This window comes from Salmo salar, chromosome 09, assembly GCF_965601325.2.
Source record: "Salmo salar chromosome 09, fSalSal1, whole genome shotgun sequence".
NCBI lineage: Eukaryota > Metazoa > Chordata > Actinopteri > Salmoniformes > Salmonidae > Salmo > Salmo salar.
Genome location: NC_138299.1, coordinates 136,856,528 through 136,882,728, shown reverse-complemented (window position 1 = coordinate 136,882,728; position 26,201 = coordinate 136,856,528). Strand labels below are relative to the sequence as shown.

The following is a 26,201-nucleotide window of genomic DNA, read 5'->3' as shown; positions in this document are numbered from 1 at the left end:
AGCCAACTTGACAACCCTGTGGAACACTTTTGATACCTTGTAGAGTCCATGCACCGACAAATTGAGGCTGTTCTGAGGGTAAAAGGGGGAGCATCTCAATATTAGGAAGGTGTTCATCATGTTTTGTCCACTCAGTGTAAGTTTGGAGGTGTGTGATTTAGGTGACAGCAGACTTTTTGGTGCCTGGAGCTTTTTAGCTGCTGCAGCTCACCTTATCTCAATGTCTGGTTCCTAAGTGTAGTTCTGGAGGAAGTGGCTCTCTCGCTCACAGAATATCAATGAATAAAATGGTGTATTCCCAAGTTAAATTATTGTATGAAAATGTATCGAAACTCATAGATCCTTAGATGGCCCGTATCCTTGTCTGGTTCCATTCTGCCCACCTCTGTGACCAAGGTTATCAACAGTTCATCATGGGAACCTGGAAGTGAGCGAGACAATACCTCCTCTCCTCCAGGCCGGGTGACTTTGACCACTCTAATGAAACAGCAGCCAGCAGCATCTTGAACTTGGATAATACCAAGAGGAAGACCCTCGATCAGAAGATTGTCAGTTGCTATTGTGATTGAAATACCACAACACGCGTTGGCTGAGACATGAATAGGCTTCTGCTCGGTAAGTGTCCTACTAAATCAACATCTTTTGTCTAAAGCCCAGCAACAAGATAATGATGGTGAAATAATCAGGGAGCCGTCCAGTGGTGTTCATAATAACCTGTAGCAGCTCTTATCATACTGACACGGCGTTGGTCAGACAATGGGAGGATTGGCTGTTGGAGGGAGCAGTCACAATCCACAGCAAGGCTTATGGAATCGTCTATAGGGAACGGTTGAGTCGTTATGATCATTAAAGATAAGAGATTGAAAGTCACTGATTGACCAAAATAACTAAATTGACATATCAAATGTCTTATGGAAACCTTGTTGATTTCTGTCATGCAAATAGGTATTTTAAAAAGACACCTGCTACATATTTGGTAGTCAGCACCATGCTAACACCTGTGTAAAACATTGTAAGCAGGTACATTTTCATATCAAATGAGGAGTTCAGACAAATTGGCATATAATTTCCTGTTCAAAATAACAGATTGTCTAAAATAGAAGGGAAATGTAAATATGAACACAATATTAACCTCAATGTATCTGCTTTCAATAATTAATCAAATTTTGCAAAAAATTGTCATGCTTTTGGTACAGTTTTAGATATTTTTCAAATTATGGATTATATAGAGAGTTAAGTATTGTGCCCGTCTTTACCCATGCTTGTGCCACTGAGGGAAAAAAATATCACATTAGAAAGTTTTGGAACAAATAGTGACTGGCATCCATACGGTTTTAAGTGCTTTACTGATCTATTCTATGAGCCGTCCATTAAGCCGGCATATCTGGTAATACAGTGAATCTGACAGAAGAAGTTCACATACAGCTTGGAGTATGGAGAAAATATATACACTGAAATGGCAAAGCAAGTGTAATATGGATTTTTCTTAATTCCAAATAGAATATAAACACAGTGCAAATGAACGGGTTTAGCAGTGAATGACGGTAACTTTACGCACAGAAGGCTGCTGCGCACATTACAACCTAGAATGCCAACCATTGGGTGTCGCTGTGGGCGCACCCATCCGGCCATCAGCCCTGGTCTGATCCGACCCCGACCAAATCTGAAGAGGTGTCGATATAGTATTATTGCACGTGAGAAATAAAAGAGCGTGCGGGGCAGAGAGAAAGGGCGAACGGTGATAGAGAGTTGGAGAAAACACGGAAGAGGTTGGTAATAGCACGGAATTTTAGGCGAGTGAGCGTGGAAGTCTGGATGGGGGGATCCCGAGGAGAAGATTTCACAAACGGCCACGACACCAGACATGAGTCCGAGGTGGGTAAATGACAGTTGGGAGAGAGCGCGCGATGGCCTCCGCTAGCCTCATGAATATTTACATAACGTCTGCATACTTACCGCGACTTCAGGTGCATTCAGTCAGTGAAGCCAATACGAGCTCTCCTACTTATGTATATATTTATTTACTTTTTGAACAGTTGTCTGTCAGCTGGCAAGTATAGACTTAACATGCCAGCACCTGACGCCTAAATTATATCGCATTTTAAAAGCTTTAAATTATCGTGAGGTTGCTTAGGGGTAAATCTAAAACAAAATCTCCCGAGAATGTCTCTCAATCTAAAGTTACTTATTTTTCTTCGAAGGATTCGAGAGAGGAAACGTACCATACTAATTCAAAACAAACGTGTTTAACTTAAGATGTTTCTGATAACGGCAAAAGGCCCATTTGCAGTGACAACGATTTCCAATTAGTAGCCAAAGATTGGTATACCTACAGTCAATTGGTAGAAGAAAAATATATCCTTTGACATATGCTCAGCTTCTAAAAGTTTTAGAACTGATGTAAATTAGAAAAGTTGATTGAGAGATGATTTTCAGATTGTCAGACAACAGTGCAACTAGGCCCATTGCTGTGTATTAAAAATAGAAAAGGCTACAATAATTTGTAATTGTACATGATCAAATTCAGAACTGTGTACTACTGTGTGTAAAACACTGAAATCACTGTAGGCCTGAAAACAAACAAAACTGCATAAAATCCCTAAACAACCATAACAGCTGTCATGATTAATATATATTTAACAAAATTATGAAAACAACATGTAAAGTCTTGGTCCCATGTTTCATCAGCTAAAAACAAGAACAAAAGATCCCAGAAATTGTCCAGATGCACAAAAAGCTTATTTCGCAAATGTTGTGCACAAATTTGTTTAGATCCCTGATAGTGATCATTTCTCCTTTGTCAAAATAATCCATCCACCTGACAGGTGTGGCATATCAAGAAGCTGATTAAACAGCATGAAGAGTATCTGTCTGTAATAAAGATATTTTGTTGGGGCAAACTTATCCTGATTGGCCAATACCCTCACATGGTTGCACCCCTGCCCAGTCATGTGAAATACATAGATTAGGGCCTAATGAATTTTTCAATTGACTGATTTCCTTGAATGATGTTTCACTCAGTACAATCTTTGAAATTGTTGCATTTTTTTGTTCAGTATATTGTAATTATTTTGGGGCTAATTTACAGTACAATGTAGGTACACTTAATCACTTGTAACTGCGTGTATATGTAGCTTACCCCAAACGTAGAGTTAGGTACCTTTTCCGCTCCAAAATAGGCCCACGTTTTACGCATGAAAAGAAATAAGGCCAATGACTGCACTACTAGGTTACTATATAGTGTATGGTTGCAGGATTACCTTATATTTATATTTGATGGATAAATATCAGGGGACAGAGTTCTGCTCTTCCCCACCACCTCTGTCAGTGCTCTGAGTGTCACAGGATATGGGCCGTGGCAGTCTACTGTAAGCTCTTGTCTGCTTGTCTTTACCTGAGCAGGTGAGACTCATTAGACATTATGCTACAATCAGTAGACACCAAACTTTAACGATGAAGTGACTCTAAGTTAGCCAATGGGGGTTGGATTGTAGAATGTCACATCCGTATAGGCTATCAACGGTTTACCCACTAATAGTACACCATATCAATAGCACATTTTAAACTATCCAGTGGAGGCTGTTGGGGGGAGGAAGGCTCATAATAATGTCTGGAATGGAGTCAATGGAGTGGTATCAACCATATCAAACACATGGTCTCCTTGTGGTTAATACCATTACATTGACTCCATTCCAGCCATTATAATGAGCCGTCCTCCCCTCAGCAGCCTCCACTGAAACATCATAGGATGAACCTTATAAGTAGGTTTAATTGAAATATCCATGAACTAAAGGGCGTAGTGTTAAAGATCAGTTTCAGTCAAATGGTATATGAATAAACCAGCCATCATCTATCGGTGTGTAGGCTATTTCCCCATGGTCTAATTGTTGACAATAAGCATTTTTTTTACGGGTCTCATATGTCTCCAAACTTCAGTTCAGTACGAAACTGCTGTGGGATATACAATAAAGGCCTGTCTCTTTAAGACGAAGTCGCGATGTGTTGTGAAGTTCAAGTTGGGGTCAGTTGAATGAAGTTCCTGCCCTCGATTTTAACTTTGAGTTTTATTATAGACTGACATCGCACGGGGTGCTAAAACACTTACGGCGCATAGAGGCTCCATTATTGTGCGTTATAGCCTCGACACAAAAAATAGCCAAGGAAATTACTAAAATAAAACAGGAGGAAACTAATGCTGGACTAAGCACGTATTTTTTTAAAGGAGGGGGTGAGAAAGAGAGGGGAGGGGCAGATAGAGCGAGGGAAGGAGGACACAGAGAGAGAGAGAGAGGGAGGGAGGGAGGGAGGACGGAGAGAGTAACAAGAAATTCATAGCAATTAATAATAAAACGTTTTGGCAGTCGTGCTTGGAAAACTGGCATGGTTTTTGGAGGCTGGCAGTTCAAAGTTGAAACGTCAGAAATTACTCCAAAAGACTGCTGAGATGATCATTAAGGGAGACTTAGATCGGATGGCAGAAGAGATCGGGCATCCAGGTAACGTTTCAATACCAGCTTTTTAAAGACCACTACAGTTACAGAACAGGCAAAATTATTGAGACCAGATATTGACAATATTTCACTTTTTAGCGATTTTAATGTGAACATAGGGGGTTTATCGCGGGTTCAGTGTTTGGTTAGTGTTTGTGTATTTTGAATGCAAATGAGGAACTTTTAAAATCATAGTAATGTTTTCCTAATTTTGCGATGGAACCCATTAGTTAATAGATGTTTATTTGTAACAAGACATGGTTGCTTATGTGAGCAGTCTTTTGTTTGATTCAAACATTCTCAGCTCCAACAAATTACGAATAGACTACAGAATTGTATCATGTTAAATGGATCACTGGACTAAATTCTATATACACTATAACAAGGTCAGATTTCTATTGGATTATTTGCTATCAGATGGTTGTGTAGGTATCTAGCTTTTATACAGAAAACAGCGTAGTTCAGTCTCTGGGTGTTCAGCATGATGCCTCGTCCTCAGTCAGTCAGTGGTAGTAAATTGATGCAGTGGGTCTCGGTGCAGCGTTCACCCCCCTTCCACCACAGTGCAGCTATAGGTCACAGCTCGCCTAGCATCGGACTAATGAAGGGTTCATGGTGCTTCACATGGAGTTGATTCTATTTTAGCCAGAGCGATGACGGCTTTATCTGTTCCTGTTCTGTTCCTCTCCCAACCCCTCTGCACGTTGCTATGTCAACATTTAATTGATGTCGTTTATCAAAACATCAATCATCAATCACAAAAATATTGACAACACAGTACGCAACACAGTATGTCATAGGCTATCACTAATTTATAGTTATTTCAATGAAATGTAGGGCTGCTTGAATTTCCGTTTGTACGATATTTGCGGAGATTATTTATTGTAGACTCATGGTTATCAGACTGAGATAACGACTGGTGATGCACTATAGAAGTCAGGGATGGTTTTATGCGCGTTGAAGTCTCGGGATGTGTCTAATGCAAGGACAAGATTACAGAAGTAGGAATTGCGAAAGCGAGATTTAAGATACCTAAATCATGTATATCATGTCGTTTTGTTGTTGTATCCTATCTTTAAAGGAAATAGGCCTATAAGCCTGAATAACAAATTACTTCTCTAATGGTCAATTTCTTGATAAACGATGTATTTAATAAGAAATGTTGTAAAAATCTATGGCCTAATGGACGCATTGAGTAGGAATATAATTACATTTTCTGAAGAAGTTGACAGGACTCAGAAGTAGGCGAGTCTGTTTTGTTAAAAGGGCAAATTTGAGTTTGCAGGCCTACTTCCCATCTCGGTGTGTATTCAATCAAATCTAATGATTTAATTAAGACATGGTTGCACAAAACTAGACTTATCTTTTACAACTTTACAAACTTTACTGCAGGCAAAATACCTTTTAAAAAAGGAGGCACATTTAAAAATATAAGTTTTGTTGGCCTATCTCATGCAAGTTAGTGGTTGACAAGGAAACTAACAGCCAGAACATAGTTTAAAACAAATAAAAAATGTAAAACCTTAGCCTGTGAGTTATTTTTTAGGAGGCCCCTTTAATAAAGGAGCTCGTGTGCACTTGTCTCCCGTCGGGATTATGAATGGAAGTCTGGGGTCTCTATTCTAGAGAGATGAGGCGCGCAGATCGCGAGTTTCAGCATTTGAAATGTCCCTGATAAGGAAGTCAACGAAATAGCGAATCAAAATCATAACAAAGGTAAAGGCAAGGTTTCGTTGATAAGGTGACAGCCTCGTTTTGACGACTGTCTAAAACTCTACTCACTTCTCTAGCCTTCTGACTATAGAGGAAGTGTAAAAAGCAAAGGTCTCTGGCCTTATCAAAAATCAAACCTTGTGGATATAATTCGAGACGTCTCCCTGCACTCCTTAGGCTAAGCGCAGGACACCCACTCCTTAGGCTACTTTTAAAGCCTCAGTTGTATTTGTCATTAAATAAGGTTTCATGCTCTACTGCGTTTATACATCCCATTCACTAAAATATCGTGCCACGTAAGGCTATAGAGCTCAGTGTCTCACTGTTTTTTCCTTGTGGTGTGCATGTTATGCCCCTAAACAAAATGAGAACAGCAATGATAGATAGATAGTATTTCACAGCATGAAAACAAACAGTTTAACTATTTCTCCAAATATTCGTTGTTAGTCGAAACCTCTAAATACATACATTTAGCATAGACTAAATAAAGCATAAATTAAACAAAATGAACATTTAATTTGCTATCAATAAGTATATATGTTTTCTTTGCAACGTTCATGAATTATTAAGTGTCTTAAATAGACCATTCTCAAACGAAAAAAGACTACACTGATTAACATGTAAACCTATATGCATACAAAGTCGTTCCCTGAAAATTAGGCAGGCAGAATGTGTGAATGGGAAGTGTGGAGGGTGTTCTTAACCCAGAGCAGAACCCCTCAGCCTAAACTCAGCCTCAACCCCAAACCAGAGCAGTGACAACCAGACAGAACACAGGTATCATGGACACCAAACTGTCCCAAAGATGACTCAAGCACGGTTTTCAAAGAAGTCCCCCTTATACCAAATATAGCATTCACCTATAACCATTCGGAAACAAATCGTGGTACAGGAAAACATTCAGAATGTGCTTGACAGACACAAGAACCTTCAGGGCCCATAGAGGTTATTGAGAAGTTATTATCAACAGCCACTTACTGAAGGTGAATCAAATTCCAAAATATCACTTATTGTGATGATAAATGTTTCACATTATTTTAAAACATGTTTACTAATTGAGAATAAACAATCTATAGGTTAAAGCGAGAGAGAGATGAAAAGTAAAGTAGGTTCGTCCTATTTTGTGCACGTGAATGATATTTGAATTGTGAACATAACCTTCCACTGAGATGCGTTTTAAGACGTTTGATTGGTTTAGTGGATTAGAGAGCCGTCTTTGATAGGCCGACAAGGGGATACAGTAACTGTTAATGCATGATGCTCAGACAAAGGTTTTTAATGGGCCTACATTACTTATTTTGGCCACTACTTTCTTTTCTTTCACTCGACGTCTTGAGAGAAAAAAACACAATGTACATATTCTACAAATTCTACAGATATGACAGACAGTTCATTCGTTCATTCTAACTGGATGATCATGCTAATAATTTGAAATAGTTTTTTTTTCACTGAACGCGTTAAATGTATTAATATTATTTTTGCAATTCATATATCCAAACGATGGTAAAAATGACAAACCCGCCTTTACGCATAGGCTACAAGCGCTCGTGTGTGTGTGCACGTGCGTGTTCCTGTGTATACTTGTGTGACATGATAACGATTTCATAAAACATCCGAATATGATAGCGATCAAACAAACGGAAACGAACCCAAGCAAAGTATAGCATCATTGTGCCATACATGCAAGCACACTCTCTTGCTGCTCGTCAGACAGATGAAATGCGCATGTAAATGTGACAGTTTTTCCAGAATCTAAAAAATAAAATCTTAACTTATAAATATGCCTGCTATATTTTATCCTCTACCATTGAAACATTTAAGTAAAACCCTCTTTATAATTGAAGGCTGGCATCCCATAAGGTGGTGTCATGTATGTCGACGCGCGTAAAGGGGACAGTGTGTAGCATAGAGCTCTGTTTCATGCCGCCTTTTTATTCTCTCAGGCCGTGTAATAGCGTGTTGTGACAGACAAAAGTGTATGGTGCACTCCCATTCACCCTGGGGAAACATCCGCGCCTGTCCAAACCTCATGCGTAAAAGCCTATGAGGGCTGCGCTTTGCGCACAACGCACCAATCGAGTAGCACAGTGCTTAGATATATAACTGAAATCCTTCGCGATGTTAATGTATAACTTACCCATCGCTTTGCATATCAATTCTCATCTGAGGAATATTGAATTACCTGTTCCTTTTTTTGGATTTGCTCCTCATATCGTGGAATTTCTATTAAAATACGACCTGGGAGAAAGCAATGTAAATGGATAGGTTATGATTATTATTACACCAAAACGACACCATTTTTTAAATTGCTACGTTCCTTTTGGGTAATTCTAAACAACAACATATCAACTCAACTACACCGCAAACTCATTAAGACTAAGGTGTGTCTTTAAATGATAGGAATGGAAGGCTATGAGACAGCCAGGGTATACAACTCTGTATAAGAACCACATACACAGCTTTTCTTTTGATGGATCCCTTGGTATGTTTATGTGTGTTGTGCAGAGGGCTTGCAGGGCCTCCATGTGGGAAGAATAGTGTCTTAAGGAGGCCTCAGTCGGTAATTAAATGTCCACTTTCAATCTCATGCATCAGTCCCTCTGACTGGGGGCTTATAGTCAATGAAATAAACAATAAGATGATGAACCTATGTCAGGAAGACCACGGTCGGACATATTTATTCAGTTGCTTGTTTCCCATCAGTGAGACCAAGCCCTTAGGGACAGTTACAAACTGTTTCATCTCATCAGTAAAGTATCCTCAGACTCCAATGTTTGAACAATACATCCTGCTAAATTTGTTCAGTTAATAATGTTTACTTAAGCCTTAGTACAACAATACACAACTGTGTGTGTGTGTGTGTGTGTGTGTGTGTGTGTGTGTGTGTGTGTGTGGGGTGGGTGGGGGGGGATGTGAGAAGCATTTGTGTGCATTAGAATTCCAGAGTTAATCTCAAGTTAAAGCATTGGAGTTTCTCATTTTGTCTTGATTTACATCCTGTGTGATCAGAGTTCCTTATATGACTGGGCCGAATGGGAGCTCAAAGACACATCTTTTTTTGGACTCGTCTTCTCCCTCCGCAGGTTTATACCTGCTGTTCATCATACTTGCAAAATGTTCACTCTCTGCTTTGTTTAAAACACTGCACACCCCACCTCTGGAATATTTTTTATGGAAGCCGGCAACACAAAAACATATCCATATCTGTATCTTTATTTTTCTCTCTCTCAGCATTTCAGTTTAGGAAGTGAATGTGTACACTTCAGTTTCTGATAATGACAAAACCATGTCAACTGCTGCTCACTTACAGCAATAGCTCACTTTTATAGAGTAACTCCTATGTGTGCTGCCTTTACTGTATATCTGGAGCCTATCTGTTCATTTTTCCTTACATGGAATCAATATGATTCATCAAAACCAAGTTAAGTAATGGGATACAGTGGCAGAGTTCAGGGTTGGGGTCAATTCCAATTGAAGGCAGTCAATTCCAGAAGTGATTTTAATTTTAAAATTCCAAAATGTATTAAAAAATATATATAGTTTATATGCTCCTCAGTTTATTGGGATGTTATTGAAAATGGATCCTGTTTTTTTTTTTTTAAATTTCAAATTGTTATTTAAGTTTACTTCCTGAATTGACTGCCTTAAATTCGAATTGAAGATGTAGATTTTAGTTCACTTTATTTATTTCTTATATACGGATGCCAAATCAGACCCTTGTCAGCACTGTGCTTACATTTTATGTATGAAAAATACATTCGTTTTAAATGTCTCACTGAAATAGATAAAAAGAAGACAAAAAGTAATTGGGGAATGTGCCACAATATCATGCAAGCATATTAGAAAATATAGAAAAATGAGGAACTATGTACAGTAGATATTGACTGGTACTGCATGACGTTTACAGATATCTGCTGTTTTAGGTGGCGGTCTGACGACGATGCTCCATGCCATGGAAGTCCCAAGTCATGCTAGACACCTCCTCCTGCAACTCAACACCCAGCGCACCAAGGGCTTCCTGTGTGATGTCATCATCGTGGTGCAGAACGCGTTGTTCCGAGCCCACAAGAATATTCTGGCCGCCAGCAGCCTGTACCTGAAGTCCTTGGTCGTCCATGACAACCTCATCAACCTAGACCACGAGATGGTGAGTCCCGGGGTGTTCCGGGTCATTCTAGACTACATCTACACGGGCCGTCTGACCGAGGGAGACCCCAGCTCCCCAACAGAGCCCAACCTGGGGTCCGTGCTGGCTGCAGCTAGCTATCTGCAGCTGCTGGACTTAGTGGCGTTGTGTAAGAAGAAGATGAGGAGAAATGGGAAGTACCCTCTCCGCCCCACTCCTGCCTTTCTGCCCTATGGGAAGATGGGCCCCAATAGTTTGGGTTTAGGGGGAGGGGGCAGGTATCGGGTGTCCACCCCTGTTATTCAGTCCTGCTACCCAGGGGGAGTTGTGAACACCCACACGCCCCGCGCCCCGCCAGTAGAGGAGCTGCCGCCCCACCCCCATGCCACCCATGCAGGGGAGTTGTATGCCCCCACCTCCTCTCAGGGCCCTCAGGTGTTCCCCTCCACACCCTCAGCCCTGCCTGCCCAGCCCAGCCTGCGCCCAGCCCACTCTGACAGAAACTGCTCCCCCATCTATGGCCTGGACCTCTCCAAGAAGAGCCCGAACTCCCAGTCCCAGAACACTCCCTCCCACCCCCACCTGGCTCACGCCTTGCCCCACCACGATGAGGAGCGGGAGGGGGGGCTGAGCGGCCGCACCAGCCCAATGCTGGGGAACAATGGCGGGGCCTACCCCACAGAGAAGATGGAGACGGCTGATCAGGCTGGGTCTCTCCCACCTCACTCTTACCCCCACCTTAATAAGCCCCTGGGGCCCCACCTGCCCCACCTCCACCGCTCCAGCTCCCAAGGTCCAGACCACTACCCCTGCCCCCTCAGCCCCGACACCCCCACAGAGGCTGGAGTGCCCAGCAGGGAGATGGGCAACATCTACCGCTGGGTGAAGCATGAGCCACTGTCTTACACAGCTGAGGATGAAGAGGATGATGAGGATGAGGAAGAAGGGGGTGGAAACGGAGACCAAGACCACCAGCATCACAACCACCATCACAAAGCAGGGGAGGAGAGCGATGATCGCTACCGTAGGGTGGGCTGTAATGGGGAGGATGAGAAGAGTGGCTCAGGCAGTGAGGGGACAGGCAGTAGTGAGGGTCGACCATCACCCACAGGGGCCATGGGGAGGTTCCACCTACCCTACGAGCCTGAGAGCTTTGGGGACAACCTGTACGTGTGCATCCCCTGTGACAAGGGCTTCCCCAGCTCTGAGCAGCTCAATGCCCACGTGGAGACCCACACAGAGGAGGAGCTGTACTCTGGGGGGGAGATGGGCATCAGCAACCCCCAAAACAACAGTAGCAACGGTAATGGCAGCATGAACAGCCTGGAGGGGAAGTCCAGCCAGAGCCTAACGCCTGGGGTCCTGGGGGAGATCATCAGACCCTATCGCTGTAACTCCTGTGAGAAGTCCTACAAGGACCCGGCCACGCTTCGCCAGCACGAGAAGACCCACTGGCTGACAAGGCCCTACCCCTGCAGCATCTGTGGCAAGAAGTTCACCCAGCGCGGCACCATGACCCGCCACATGCGCAGCCACCTGGGACTCAAGCCCTTTGCATGCGACCACTGCGGCATGCGCTTCACCCGCCAGTACCGCCTCACAGAGCACATGCGCATCCACTCCGGGGAGAAGCCCTACGAGTGTCAGGTGTGCGGGGGCAAGTTCGCCCAGCAGCGCAACCTCATCAGCCACATGAAGATGCACAGCAGTGGGGGGGCCGGAGGGGCTCTGACGGCCGACGGCAAGCTGAAGCTGGACTTTGCGGAGGGGATTTACCCCCTGAGTAAATATGCAGCAGAGCACCTGGGGCTGAAGCAGGAGAAGGCCTCTGAGCTGCTGGCAGAGCATGCCATGGAGAGCCTGTTCCCGCTGTCCAAACTGGCAGCAGAACACCTGCGTTTCAGCCACCATGACAAGATGGATGTCCTGGGGGTCCAGGCCCTGCCCCCTCCCCCAGGGTCCCTCTCTGATTCCCACTCTCATACCATTGAACGCTACTCCCCCAGCTAAGACCCTCTGACCAGTCACCCCCAGCAAGGCCTTGGCTACCACACAGTCCTGTGGGCACACAACTTAACTTACAGTATTCTAACGTCATTCACCTCAACTCCATCAGTATCTGCACCTCTGACTAAGGCCAATACTTGGCCTAAAGAATGCACACAAACTGTGTAGACTCCTATAAGTGCCTTTCTTTCCAAAGTTTGCATTATATGCATTTCAAAGACCTTCCTAGAATGAGAAACGTACTATTTCTATTATATTTTGACCAAGGAATGCCCACTCAAAACAGTGTAGTATTTATGTATACGCAAACCACTAAGCCAAAAACAAATTGAGAACCAAAAATCAATTTTTCTTTGTTTTTTGTACATAATGAAAAACCAAAGAAACTGTTGCCAGAAAGTGTTGTAATCTGACCCTACACCTGTGTACTAAGTGTACTTTTGTACTACTACTATTGTAATTGTACATAAAATGGGAAATAAGCACATATGGACAAGATTCAGGGCTCCTATCCAGAACTGAAAGGACCGTTGGACAAAAGAAAAAACCAAAGCTTTGGGATTTGCAATTGATTGGAACACTTTTTCTTAATTTTGTTTTTTGGGGTACTGGATTTTCTCTCTCTCCCTATCCAGTTTTACCCCATGCTCCAGCTGTTCTAGTCACGAGGGAGGGACTAACTGAAAACAGCATTCGCTCCACCATTTAGGTAAAGTTATCTGTGCTTTGTTTTTCTACCGTTGTTACGTACTCTCTGATCATGATGTTGTGTACAGAGAGACTGATGTTAAGTGACAGTAATAGTAGCTTAATGACTTGTACACTCAGTGCCATAACCCTTTGAACCCAGTGCCATAACCCTTTGAACCCATAACCTCTCTTTATTGGTATTTTTCAAATAATTTTTTGACTTGCATCCAAGTGCCTTCAAATTGTTATTGAAAAGTAGCGAGGAGCACAACCCTGTGATCTCACAACTGGGACGCATCGTGGTGCATACCCAACTGATGACACGCCAATCCTCCTCCATGGCTTCAACATCCAGTGGTGTGGAGTGTAGACGAAGCATGGGTGTTGCCTGTGACGTTGTGAAATATACTGAACAAAGATATAAACTCAACATGCAACAATTTCAAAGATTTTACTGATATAAAGTTCATATAAGGAAATCAGTCAATTAAAATGAATTCATTAGACCCTAATCTATGGATTTCACATGACTGGGCAGGGGTGCAGCCATGGGTGGTCCTTGGAGGGCATAGGCCCACCCACTGGGGAGCCAGGCCCAGCCAATCAGAATGAGTTTTTCCCCACAAAAGGGCATACCCCCTCAGATGATCCCGCAGGTGAAGAAGCCGGATGTTGAGGTCCTGGGCTGGTGTGGTTATACGTGGTCTGCGGTTGTAAGGCTGGTTGGACGTACTGCCAAATTCTCTAAAACAACGTTGGAGGCAGTTTGGTAGAGAAATTAACATTCAATTCTCTGGCAGCTATGGTGAACATTCCTGCAGTCAGCCTGCCAATTGTACGCTCCCTCAAAACTTGAGACATTTGTGGCTTTGTGTTGTGACAAAACTACACATTTTGAAGTGGCCTTTTATTGTCCCCGGCACAAGGTGCACCTGTGTAATGATCATGCTGTTTAATCAGCTTCTTAATATGCCACCTGTCAGCTGGATGGATTATCTTGTCAAACTAACAGGGATGTAAACAAATTTGTGCGCAACATTTGAAAGAAATAAACTTTTTGTGCGTATGGAAAATATCTAGGATTTTTATTTCAGCTCATGAAACATGGGACCAACACTTTACATTTTGCGTTTCTATTTTTGTTCAGTGAATTCACAATGGTGGGTACAGCTATACAACTCACCAGAGGAGAGCACAGAGAGGCCATCCAAGTCAGTGCTGAGAGGCTTGAGTCAGTTACCACTAATCAGTCTCTATCAATAGCAGCAATTCCCTCTAACACAGATGATTTATCAGCACTGACAATTGTCCCATTCTGCGCATAAATAGTACTAACCACTTTGAATTCTTTTGACCCATAGTAGTCTCAACTCTGACAGAGGGCCATGCTATCATTGACAGGCCAAAGTGACTGCTCCGCTGCTGCCTTAATACACACACAGGGACTGGGAGCTGCTAATGTGACGGCGTTGTGAACATGAGAGCTGGGCGCTAGCTGCCTCTGACAGTGCTCTGCTCGTGGTGCGGCGGCAGGCCGCGCAGTCTGTGTGGGTGAACAGCACAGCACACCCCAGCTGCTGGCCTCCCAGTCTTCCAGTAATCCCTGTGAAATCTCACATTCTCCCTGACAATTCACACTGTCTGTCGGCCTGACGCCCCATTTCATGCCTGCCATCCAGCCCCTCTGATCCACACCATAACAAGACACCCGAGCACTGCCGAGCCGAGTCCTACATCTGCCCTTCCCTGTCTCCCTGCTAGGAGGCTATCAAGCACAGTACAGTACAGTGGCACGTCTCTATCAACTGATGAGCACTTATGGGTTTGGGGTTGAAGGCACTTATTGTTTTGTTAAATGTTTTAGAATGTTTATTCCAAAGAGCATGCTGGCTTATTATTTGTCTATGTTGTCGGACTTTATGTCAGATTGGAGTTTGTTGACCACTATAGTGCCAATGCCAACCTCAGTAGGTGAATGTGAAGACTAAAGCCATGAATGCACTGTGATAGACTTAGTGAATCTTAAAACCTTAGCTTGGAGACTGAGACAATAAGCCCTACTATTGTGGGATTGTATTAATGTACAACATTAATTGAAGGGTTTTATTCTGTAGCATAATGAGCATATCAAGGTGTTGTTTTTCTGTCACATATTCTTTCTCTTTCTTGATTTTGAACCAAAGCAAAGTAAAACTGGTGCTTACCTCAGGACTGAACCCAGCATGGGGACGCAATGCTTTAGCTACACACCAACCAAACAACACACACGTACACACTTACGTACATGCAGATACACAGCACAGACATTTACATACATTTTCATTTTTTATTTTGAGGGGACAATAGTCCTGTGTTAAACCTGTGGTAATTTCATGGTTATGAGATGTTTTACTTGTCTTAGGGTTTTGTTGATAACATGTGATATTAACATTTTCCTCTTACTTTAATAGGCTGTGTACATGTTCCTTTTTTACTGTCCTAATAGAGGCTTTGTATGGGTTTGACCAATGACATTATCTTAATAAGGAAAAGTCAAGCTGGTGATTTTCTCTTACCTTTGGAAACCAAATTGTTAACTTTAATTCAACAGAATATACAAATGTAAATGTTGATAGGGCTTGTAAGGCAAGACATAAAGGTAATACCTCTGGTTCCAAAGAAACATATATACTGTCTATGTGAATGAGGTATTTTATTTTTCACCCGAAGCCTTAATGTTTAGTGACGTGTTTGGTTGCACACGAGGAGTGATGTATTTATCAATATTTCCCTAAACAGATAAACAGTGGCTGGACTCTGAGTGGATGAAAGCTATAGCCTCAAGTTGTTTGACCCATTTCTCTGGAGGAGGCTTTGTGAGCTGATGATGAATAAGGCTGTGTGTATTTATACACAAACACACTTTAAGCCAGCTTGTTTTGGACTGCAGGACATGCAGCGGTTCCCAGCAGCCTACGTGAAACACAAAAATCCACACTTGGCTCCAAAGTTAATTTAGAAAAATAGTCTGCATGGAAACTGTATGGGCACAGCTGTTTTGTTATAACATAAGAAACTAGTTTAAATGACATGTGAATTGACAGGGGCAGTGGACAGTATCAATCTTCTATTTATCATGGCAGTATGAGGTTGGACCACAGACATGTGAAGCCCCATAGACAAGAGGGAACAGCCCATTTGAAGATGGTGGGAATATAAATCTCTCCTGCTTGTTCTGTCTCTCATTCATTAGTTCACTCTCACTGAAAGTCTATCTCCCGTTTCCTTTTCTCGCACCGTTAAAACAAGAAAGAAATAGTTTCCACTGCCACTCCAAATCTGTACAGGAAGAGAGAGCGAGATAATGTCCAGCGTTACTGTTCTGAAATTACATATAGGGGGGCCGTGTGTGTGTGTGTGTGTGTGTGTGTGTGTGTGTGTGTGTGTGTGTGTGTGTGTGTGTGTGTGTGTGTGTGTGTGTGTGTGTGTGTGTGTGTGTGTGTGTGAGTTTAAAGGGGGAAGTGTTGGGTTGTCTGTTTGTGTCCACATGCTATTTGAGTATATGAATGGCTGTTAATGTATGCTCTGGGAATAGTTCTGGTGTGAAGGAGAGCAGAGGAGTGAAGGAGCAGGAAGTGAACTCTTGGCTGGGCCTTAGCGTTGAGCAGGATGTGCAGTGTGTTTCTGCTTGCAGACCGATAGAGACACAGATGAAGATTGGGAGGGAGTAGGGAGGGAGAGGAGCATGGAGAGCTCAGCAGGGTGGACATAAGCCCATTGTTTAAATATGAAAGACTGATCTTAGTTCTAAACCTCGCCATTCAGAAAACATTAAGAGCCTCCCTATCTTTTCCCTTCTTCCTTCCTTTCTTTTATTTTTTTCTATATTTTTTAAAGAGTAAACCCATGTCCACTCTTATATTGTACAATGCTTAGTGTGCTCTACTTTCAGAAAGCTCTTAACAAATTAAAGGTCTAATGAAGCTGTTTTTATTTAAATATTACACCCTTTCTGGGTATTAATTAAGTACCTTACTTTGATTGTTTCAATCAAAATTATCCCCAAAAATAACTTCTTAGCAAAGAGCAATTTCTCAAGCAAGTCTGTCTGGGAGTGGTCTGAGTAGGGAGGGGCAAATTTAAAACTAGCTGTCATTGGCAGAGAGGTTTGGAATTCTCTTTCTTATTGGTCTATTAACAACAACAAAAAATGTTTGAGCATGGCCTTATTTTTATTGCAGCATATTGGATGACTGTCATTCAGATTCCATTCACCCAGTTCAATGTAATTTGATAGGTTTAGGCTACTACATGATAATCAAATGTTCCCTATACCCATCATGAGGTTGCTACAAACTAGCCTATGAATGAAAGTTTACAATGTAGGTGCACACAGGTCGAGAGAAACATTTGAGGTGACACTCTTGCCTGTATCTAGCTGATCTAGGATGTAATCATTAGTCCACCAGTTGCAAACGAGAGTTTCTATTGGACAAATTGATGTATGTTTATCCCCGTTTCGTTTTTTTCAACAGAATCGTCAGAATGAATACACCCCTGATCACGCGTAAACACAGTTCACTTTCATAGCAGCCACATTGTATTCCTTCTGTCATCTATGCACTCTCCTCCTCCCACCTTTTCCCTTCGCTTGTGGACTTCAATGCACAACACATCAGCTATCTGTGACCAGGCGAAAAAACCTTTCCAAACCATATCAGAACCGCTACACACGGTCTACACTGTTGTCACCATATTAGCTAAAGTAACGTCCTAGTCAACATAGTTTTATTAGCTAACGTGTTAGTAAACCCACTACAATCAAACAGTAAGTTTACAATGTACAGTCAGTAAGCAGTTTAGCACTTACACAGATGGGCCCCGGTGGCAATAAATTAGTAAAACCAAAAGCTTACCATGAATTGGAAGAGTTCCAGTGTTGTGTTGGATAATCATAGCCAGCTAGCAACATAGCATCCCTCTGTTTTGAGCAGGTTGTTTGAATAGGCTAAACTAGCTAGCTGCATTTGCTAGCTAAGTAAGTAAGACTGCCATTTTTTTTTCAAACTCTCTCTCTCACCACATTTTATGCACTGCAGTGCTAGCTAGCTGTAGCTTATGCTTTCAGTACTAGATTAATTATCTGATGCTTTGATTGGGTGGACAACATGTCTGTTCATGCTGCAAGAGCTTTGATAGGTTGGAGGACATCCTCTGGAAGGTGTCATAATTACTGTCTAAGTCTATGGAAGGGGGTGAGAGCCATGAGGTCCTAGGTTTTGTATTGAAGTCAATGTACCCAGAGGAGGACAGACGCTAGCTGTCCTCTGGCTACACCATGGTGCTACCCTACAGAGTGCTGTTGAGGCTACTGTAGACCTTCATTGCAAAAAAAGTGTTTGAATCAATTATTTGGTGACGTGAATATATTTTGTATAGTGTTATCTAAAAAGGAGAACTTTTTAAATGTTTTACCATTTTTATTTTTATGAAATTCACTGAGGAGGATGGTCTTCCCCTTCCTTCTCTGAGGAGCCTCCACTGGTTCCCACAGTGGACCGGGTTGAATTAGAAGGGAAGGAGAGACTTGACACTTTCATTGGCCTTTATTACCAGCAGCTGCTTTCCTCCATTTATTCCCCCAAACTGCACTTATCTGGAAAATTCATTGAATTATGATTTTTATTACCCTCGTGACCCCCTAAAACCCTCCTCAATCGCCTTTCCTCTCGCATGTTTCTTCCTCCTTGTCCTCCTTTTCCTCTCTCCCCGATCCAACCACTGATCTCCCACTTTTTCTTCCTTCGTTACCTCAAAGCACTGCTCTCACCTCTCTGTCTGTCTCCCGCTCTCTTCTTGACACTCAGCATGAACCACTAGCCCACGCTAACAACCCTCCTCCTCTACTCCTCCTTCCCTACGCCTCCTCTCTCCCATGATCAAGTCGCTTCCAGTTGTTTTTCCTGCTGAAGAAGACAGTTGTCTAAATGTTTATGCGAACAACTACTTTATTTTTCTTAACGCCCTGATCAAGTTCCAAAATGAACTTCAAAATTTGACGACGTTATTATGTGCTTGCTTTTCAAGTCAAGAATTATATTTCAAAGGAATATAAGAGACAGAGAGCATCATTATTGAGGAAACGCAGGATAATAAGAGAAAGAAATGTTCAGAGGGAAATATGCTAAGAAAGATGCCAGTAAAGTAAACATGAGTGGATGAAATTGCACAATTGAGCCAGACCACAGCTCCACCAGCCAAGTCATCTGCTGAGATGGAGAGGGAGAGAAAGAATGAGAGAGTTGAAGTACCAGTCATAGCTTAAGTAAACAACATAGAAAAAACTGAGTGGCGGTAAGCTGATGCATCGTCAGGTTTTCATGTTGGCGTCTCAGTCTGGGTGCCCTTCAGCACGGGTCTTCTTGCCAGGCCTTCAAATCATCACCCAGTCTCCACATGACAGAGACAGACAGTCTTTGTTCAAGCAGAGGAGAGAGATGTGGCTGGTGGCTGCCCCATGTCTTCTTCAGTATGTTTTGCTTGGAGCGTTCTGTCTCCACCAGGCAGTGAAATAGTCAGACCGCAGACCTGATCAACAGACAAGACAGACTAAGAAGACACCGTGCAATCTAGAATATCATATTGCCGTTTCTCAAGGCTTGACTCTATTGATATGATTCATTTACGGTACTTCTCCTAAAGTGAATTGACTGAAACAACAAACAACTTAACAGGAAAACACAACTATTTTGGTGAAAATAGCAGTTCAGTATCTGATCTAATCTGGGGTCTAAGCGTCATGTATGAGTACACAGATACACACAGACACAAACAAAATGCAGACACACGAAAAAACACAGCTGGATGGCAGACTGCCCTGTCACTGTTCATGACTGGCTGTTCCAGATTAGGTCAGATTAAATTAGCCTTCCCTGCTCCATTTGGAGTGTCAGTTCTTGTAGAAAAATTCATTACTAAAGCAGAGGCAATGTTACTGACGGCCTGAACTGAACACACACTGAGACGCCTGCCAGAATGTCACAGAGCCGAGGGTCCACACACTCTCCTAAACACACTCCCCATTTACACACACACTCTCACACACAACCAATTTGATCCCATATAGAAATGGTGGATTTGGTCCATCATCTTTTAAAGATTACTGCGTTGATTGAGGTGGAAGTAGAATTAGAATTTGTGGTTGCAGAGTTGGAAAGTTCAACAGGCATGTAGACTGAATAGGGATAGACAGAGAAAGGGGAAGACAGAAGCACTGAACTTACAGTAAAACAAACAATTGACATCAGATATGATTCAACTTTATTTACCAAACAAGCACACCAGTATTTAAAAAAAAACAAAAAAAAATTCAAATATAAACATTTTTTGAAGTGCTTTCTTGAAAATAAAAACCAAGGTTTTGAATAGAAAGCAATACAGAAAAAAACAAACAGTATTTTTCTACTTTACATTGTCAATATTGTTCTTATTTTTCTTTAGTGAAATGAATGTATTTATTGCATGTCTAAATGTTTTATAGGTCATTGTTTTGTGTACATTTCAATTGTGTCTTAATAATTCATGTTTGATATAAGGCTTTTATTTGTTTTAAGCCATTGTGAGAATTGTATGTTTTTTGTTTGTTTCTATACACAAAATCAACTTGGCAATAAAAATGAATTGCATAATGGTTTCACGTCATGTAATGTAAATGTAATGTAAATGTAAATGTTTCACAAAGCGGCTGTCTTCTCATTTTATTTTTCTTGTCACTTTTAAGGAATGAATCCATTCACATCAATAAGATTGTCTTTCAGCACCAGGGCTCAATTCAATCCGTAGCGCAGAATATTTGCATTCTAGCGCAGTTCACATTTAAAGGTAATTTCTGATTGAGCCGACATATGCAGCATTTACCGTAAATGTAGTCTCCGCGACCACGGGAACATTGCCTTTAATTGTCAATCTTGCAATAAAGCTGATCTTCAGTCCTACGGATTGAATAGAGCCCCTAGTGTTGTGTTGAAGAGTTTCACCACATTGTGCCAAACAGTGGCAGCTCACACAATGCAGTCTGTGATTCGGCTTCCATCAAATACCTGAGATGAGTGAGATAGCTATTTTACCTTCCGAGAGACTAATCAAAAAGTGCAGCTTTTATCACCTGTGCTGGAAATATTTCATTGAGGTGTCACTGAATGTCAAATGGTGATTACCTTGTCTTATTTTATGCATTCAGAAATAAAGACCAATGGAACAGAGACACGAACCTCATGTGAAAGTAAGAATTTCAGCGGAATCTCATGCATCACATTAGGTCCACATGCAACACTGAACAGATCAATTACCCTGTCAGCAAGAGCAGCCAGATGCACACATGTACACACACACACCATGTGTGCACGTTTCCTGATAGGCTATTCACAGCACATGTGAAATCATTGTATAATTTCCATACATATCGGATATGGATCCATAGCCAAAACCTTGCTATGACTTGCTTTTTGACATGGAAGAAAAAGAGAGAGAACGCTGTACCTGAAATATAGAGCTCTACTTGCACCACCAACTTTACGCTCAACGAATTGGAACATCATGACACAGAACATTGACACGGTCAGTGCCACAAAATAATCTATCTTCAAATACATACATTCACTATATACTGTAATGCAAACTTCTCTTTGGTAATGAGCCAGCTCTGTTCTGTGTTTTCATTGAGAAGCTCATATACCAACATGATATACAGTGTTCCTATAGCGAGTGCCCCAGAGTGTCCCAGAGTGCCCCAGCTAGCTGTATTCCTGTCCTGAGCCTTGGCGGGCAGGGGTAGCGGGGCCAAGGCAGAGATGCCTATGCCAGGGCAGATTCTGATGAGGTGGTCTGAAAAAGGCAGGGCTTCACTGGCAGTGTGCCATCCCTCACTCTGCCCCCCTGCAACACATCAAATCAAATGGCAAATGGCAAAGGTCTGAGGTGTCTGGTATCGGGCACTGGTGCCCTGACCCAGCATGGTAATGTCAGGCGGCACAGACGGTGGGTGCTATCACTATGCAACAACCCACTACCCCACCACCATCCCCCAGCCTGTCACACAAGCACTCTTATGTGCATTCCTTGCAAGGCACTTAATCACTGACATACACACAGTAGGTACAGTATATGAGATCATGATCAACACGGATATGAGTGTAAAAAACATCTGGAGCCACATGCCAAGGATAGCGTTCAATCTACATCATTTAAACTCACTTTGGTGACATTAAGAACATGTTCATGCTTTTAAGGCATTGCCAAGGTGTGCCCTGCTGGCCGTACAGTGGAGCTGGCTAATGGCAGATAGAGGCTGCTGAAGCATAGTTCATAGCCCAAATCAGAATCGCTTTTATTTGCCAAGTACATGTAGAGTTGAAGTCGGAAGTTTACAAACACCTTAGCCAAATACATTTAAACTCAGTTTTTCACAATTCCTGACATTTAATCCAAGTAAAAATTCCATGTCTTAGGTCAGTTAGGATCACCACTTTACTTTAAGAATGTGAAATGTCAGAATAATAGTAGAGAGAATGATTTATTTCAGCTTTTATTTCTTTCATTGCATTCCCAGTGGGTCAGAAGTTTACATACACTCAATTAGTATGTGGTAGCATTGCCTTTAAATTGTTTAACTTGGGTCAAACGTTTCAGGTAGCCTTCCACAAGCTTCCCACAATAAGTTGGGTGAATTTTGGCCCATTCCTCCTGACAGAGCTGGTGTAAACTGAGTCAGGTTTGTAGGCCACCTTGCTCGCACACACCTTTTCATTTCTGCCCACAAATCTTCTATATGATTGAGGTCAGGGCTTTGTGATGGCCACTCCAATACCTTGACTTTGTTGTCCTTAAGCCCTTTTGCCACAACTTTGGAAGTATGCTTGGGGTCATTGTCCATTTGGAAGACCCATTTGAGACCGAGTTTTAACATCCTGACTGATGTCTTGAGATGTTGCTTCAATATATCCACATCATTTCCCTCCTCATGATGCCATCTATTTTGTGAAGTGCACCAGTCCCCTCCTGCAGCAAAGCACCCCCACAACATGATGCTGTAACCCCTGTGCTTCACGGTTGGGATGGTGTTCTTCGGCTTGCAAGCCTCCCCCTTTTTCCTCCAAACATAACGATGGTCATTATGGCCAAACGGTTCTATTTTTATTTCATCAGACCAGAGGACATTTCTCCAATAAAGTACGATCTTTGTCCCCATGTGCAGTTGCAAACCGTAGTCTGGCTTTTTTATGGCGGTTTTGGAGCAGTGGCTTCTTCATTGCTGAGCGGCCTTTCAGGTTATGTCGATGTAGGACTCGTTATACTGTGGATATAGATACTTTTGTACCTGTTTCCTCCAGCATCTTCACAAGTTCCTTTGCTGTTGTTCTAGGATTGATTTGCACTTTTCGCACCAAGGTATGTTCATCTCTAGGAGACAGAACGCGTCTCCTTCCTGAGCGGTATGACGGCTACGTGGTCCCATGGTGTTTATACTTGCATACTATTGTTTGTACAGATGAATGTGGTACCTTCAGGCATTTGGAAATTGCTCCCAAGGATGAACCAGACTTGTGGAGGTCTACAATTTATTTTCTGAGGTCTTGGCTGATTTCTTTTGATTTTCCCATGATGTCAAGCAAAGAGGCACTGAGTTTGAAGGTAGGCCTTGAAATACATCCACAGGTACACCTCCAATTGACTCAAATGATGTCAATTAGCTTATCAGAAGCTTCTAATGCCAAGACATCATTTTCTGGAATTTTCCAAGTCGTTTAAAGGCACAGTCAACTTAGTGTATGTAAACTTCTGACCCACTGGAATTGTGATACAGTGAATTATAAGTGAAATAATCTGTCTGTAAACAATTGTTGGAAAAAAGACTTGTGTCATGCACAAAGTAGATGTCCTAACCGACTTGCCAGAACTATAGTTTGTTAACAAGAAATTTTTGGAGTGGTTGAAATATCAGCCAAAGGTAACTCGCCGTTTCAGATGGTCATACCAACATGGTCCCTAGGTACTGAGTGTACCACCATTCTGCACAGATATCCCAATAGTCTTCCAGGAAAACGACATCTAGGGATGGGAGTGTGTGTGTGTGTGTGTGTGTGTGTGTGTGTGTGTGTGTGTGTGTGTGTGTGTGTGTGTGTGTGTGTGTGTGTGTGTGTGTGTGTGTGTGTGTGTGTGTGTGTGTGTGTGTGTGTGTGTGTGTGTGTGTGTGTGTGTGTGTGTGGACAGTATGCAGGCCTGGCTGTGTGTGGCGTCTGGAATGCAGTGTTGAACCCTGGAGAAGCAGGGGAGGAAGGCGGGGGACCGAGGTGAGGGGAGGAAGGCGAGGGACCGAGGTGAGGGGAGGAAGGCGGGGGACCGAGGTGAGGGGAGGAAGGCGGGGGATGAAGGGAGTGGTGGAAAAAGTACTAAGTTGTCATACTTGAGTATAAGTAAAGATACCTTAATAGAAAATGACTCAAGTAAAAGTGAAAGTCACCTAGTAAAACACTACTTGAGTAAAAGTCTAAAAGTACTTGGTTTGAAATGTACTTAAGTATGAAAAGTAAATGGAACTGCTAAAATGTACTTAAGTATCAAAAGTAAAAGTATAAACCATTTCAAATTCCGTATATTAAGTAAACCAGACGGGTACAATTTTCTTGTTTTTTTTAATTGACGGATAGCCAGGGGCACATTCCAACACTCAGACAGAATTTACAAATGAAGCATTTGTGTTTAGTGAGTCCGCCAGATCAGAGGCAGTAGGGATGACCAGGGATGTTCTCTTGATAAGTATGTGAATTGGACCATTTTCCTTCTTGAGTACTTCAAGATGTCAGGGAAAATTTATGGAGTAAATAGTACATTATTTTCTTCAGGAATATAGCAAAGTAAAAGTAAAAGTTGGCAAAAATATAAATTATAAAGTACAGATACCTCCAAAAACTACTTAAGTAGTACTTTAAAGTATTTTTACTTAAGTACTTTACACCACTGGACCGTTGAGAGGGGAGGAAGGTGGGGGACCGAGGTGAGGGGAAGGAGGCGGGGGACCAAGGTGAGGGGAGGAAGACGGGGGACCGAGGTGAGGGGAGGAAGACGGGGGACCGAGGTGAGGGGAGGAAGGCGGGGGACTGAGGTGAGGGGAGGAAGGCGGGGGACCGAGGTGAGGGGAAGGAGGCAGGGGACCGAGGTGAGGGGAGGAAGGCAGGGGACCGAGGTGAGGGGAGGAAGGCGGGGGACCAAGGTGAGGGGAGGAAGGCGGGGGACTGAGGTGAGGGGAGGAAGGCAGGGGACCGAGGTGAGGGGAAGGAGGCAGGGGACCGAGGTGAGGGGAAGGAGACGGGGGACCGAGGTGAGGGGAGGAAGGCGGGGGACCGAGGTGAGGGGAGGAAGGCAGGGGGACCGAGGTGAGGGGAAGGAGACGGGGGACCGAGGTGAGGGGAGGAAGGCAGGGGACCGAGGTGAGGGGAGGAAGGCGGGGGACCGAGGTGAGGGGAAGGAGGCAGGGGACCGAGGTGAGGGGAGGAAGGCGGGGGACCGAGGTGAGGGGAGGAAGGCGGGGGACCGAGGTGAGGGGAAGGAGACGGGGGACCGAGGTGAGGGGAGGAAGGCGGGGGACCGAGGTGAGGGGAGGAAGGCAGGGGGACCGAGGTGAGGGGAAGGAGACGGGGGACCGAGGTGAGGGGAGGAAGGCAGGGGACCGAGGTGAGGGGAGGAAGGCGGGGGACCGAGGTGAGGGGAAGGAGGCAGGGGGACCGAGGTGAGGGGAGGAAGGCGGGGGACCGAGGTGAGGGGAGGAAGGCGGGGGACCGAGGTGAGGGGAGGAAGGCGGGGGACCGAGGTGAGGGGAGGAAGGCGGGGGACCGAGGTGAGGGGAGGAAGGCGGGGGACCGAGGTGAGGGGAGGAAGGCGGGGGACCGAGGTGAGGGGAGGAAGGCGGGGGACCGAGGTGAGGGGAAGGAGGCGGGGGACCGAGGTGAGGGGAGGAAGGCGGGGGACCGAGGTGAGGGGAGGAAGGCGGGGGACCGAGGTGAGGTAGGCAGGGATGAGGGGGGACTAGATGAAAAGGGCAATGGTGCTGACTGTTGTCTCATCCTCAGGGTCAGAGGCCTTGCCAGAGTCAGGACATACACACGCTGTCTGTCTGCTCAGCATTTAGTCTCCCACCCCCC

At 43.5% G+C, this 26,201-nt stretch overlaps 1 protein-coding gene across 5 annotated transcripts; it reads left to right on the top strand.

Moving 5' to 3' along the window:
* The first annotated feature begins 1,667 nt into the window (after window positions 1-1,667).
* LOC106613039 (hypermethylated in cancer 1 protein) lies at window positions 1,668-21,274 on the top strand. 5 transcript variants are annotated; one of them, XR_014378898.1, is made up of 3 exons: window positions 1,668-1,875; window positions 10,111-13,045; window positions 14,388-21,274. XR_014378898.1 is itself a non-coding variant. In XM_082956330.1 (2 exons), exons 1-2 carry the CDS (start codon window positions 1,816-1,818, stop codon window positions 12,337-12,339), a joined length of 2,289 nt encoding a protein of 762 aa, XP_082812456.1. In that variant the 5' UTR covers window positions 1,668-1,815; the 3' UTR covers window positions 12,340-21,274. The 5 variants fall into 5 exon arrangements, 4 of the variants coding, with proteins under 4 accessions (XP_082812456.1, XP_082812458.1, XP_082812457.1 ...); XM_082956330.1 differs by having other exon boundaries at window positions 10,111-21,274; XM_082956332.1 differs by having other exon boundaries at window positions 1,673-1,875; window positions 10,127-21,274.
* Window positions 21,275-26,201: the final 4,927 nt, after the last annotated feature.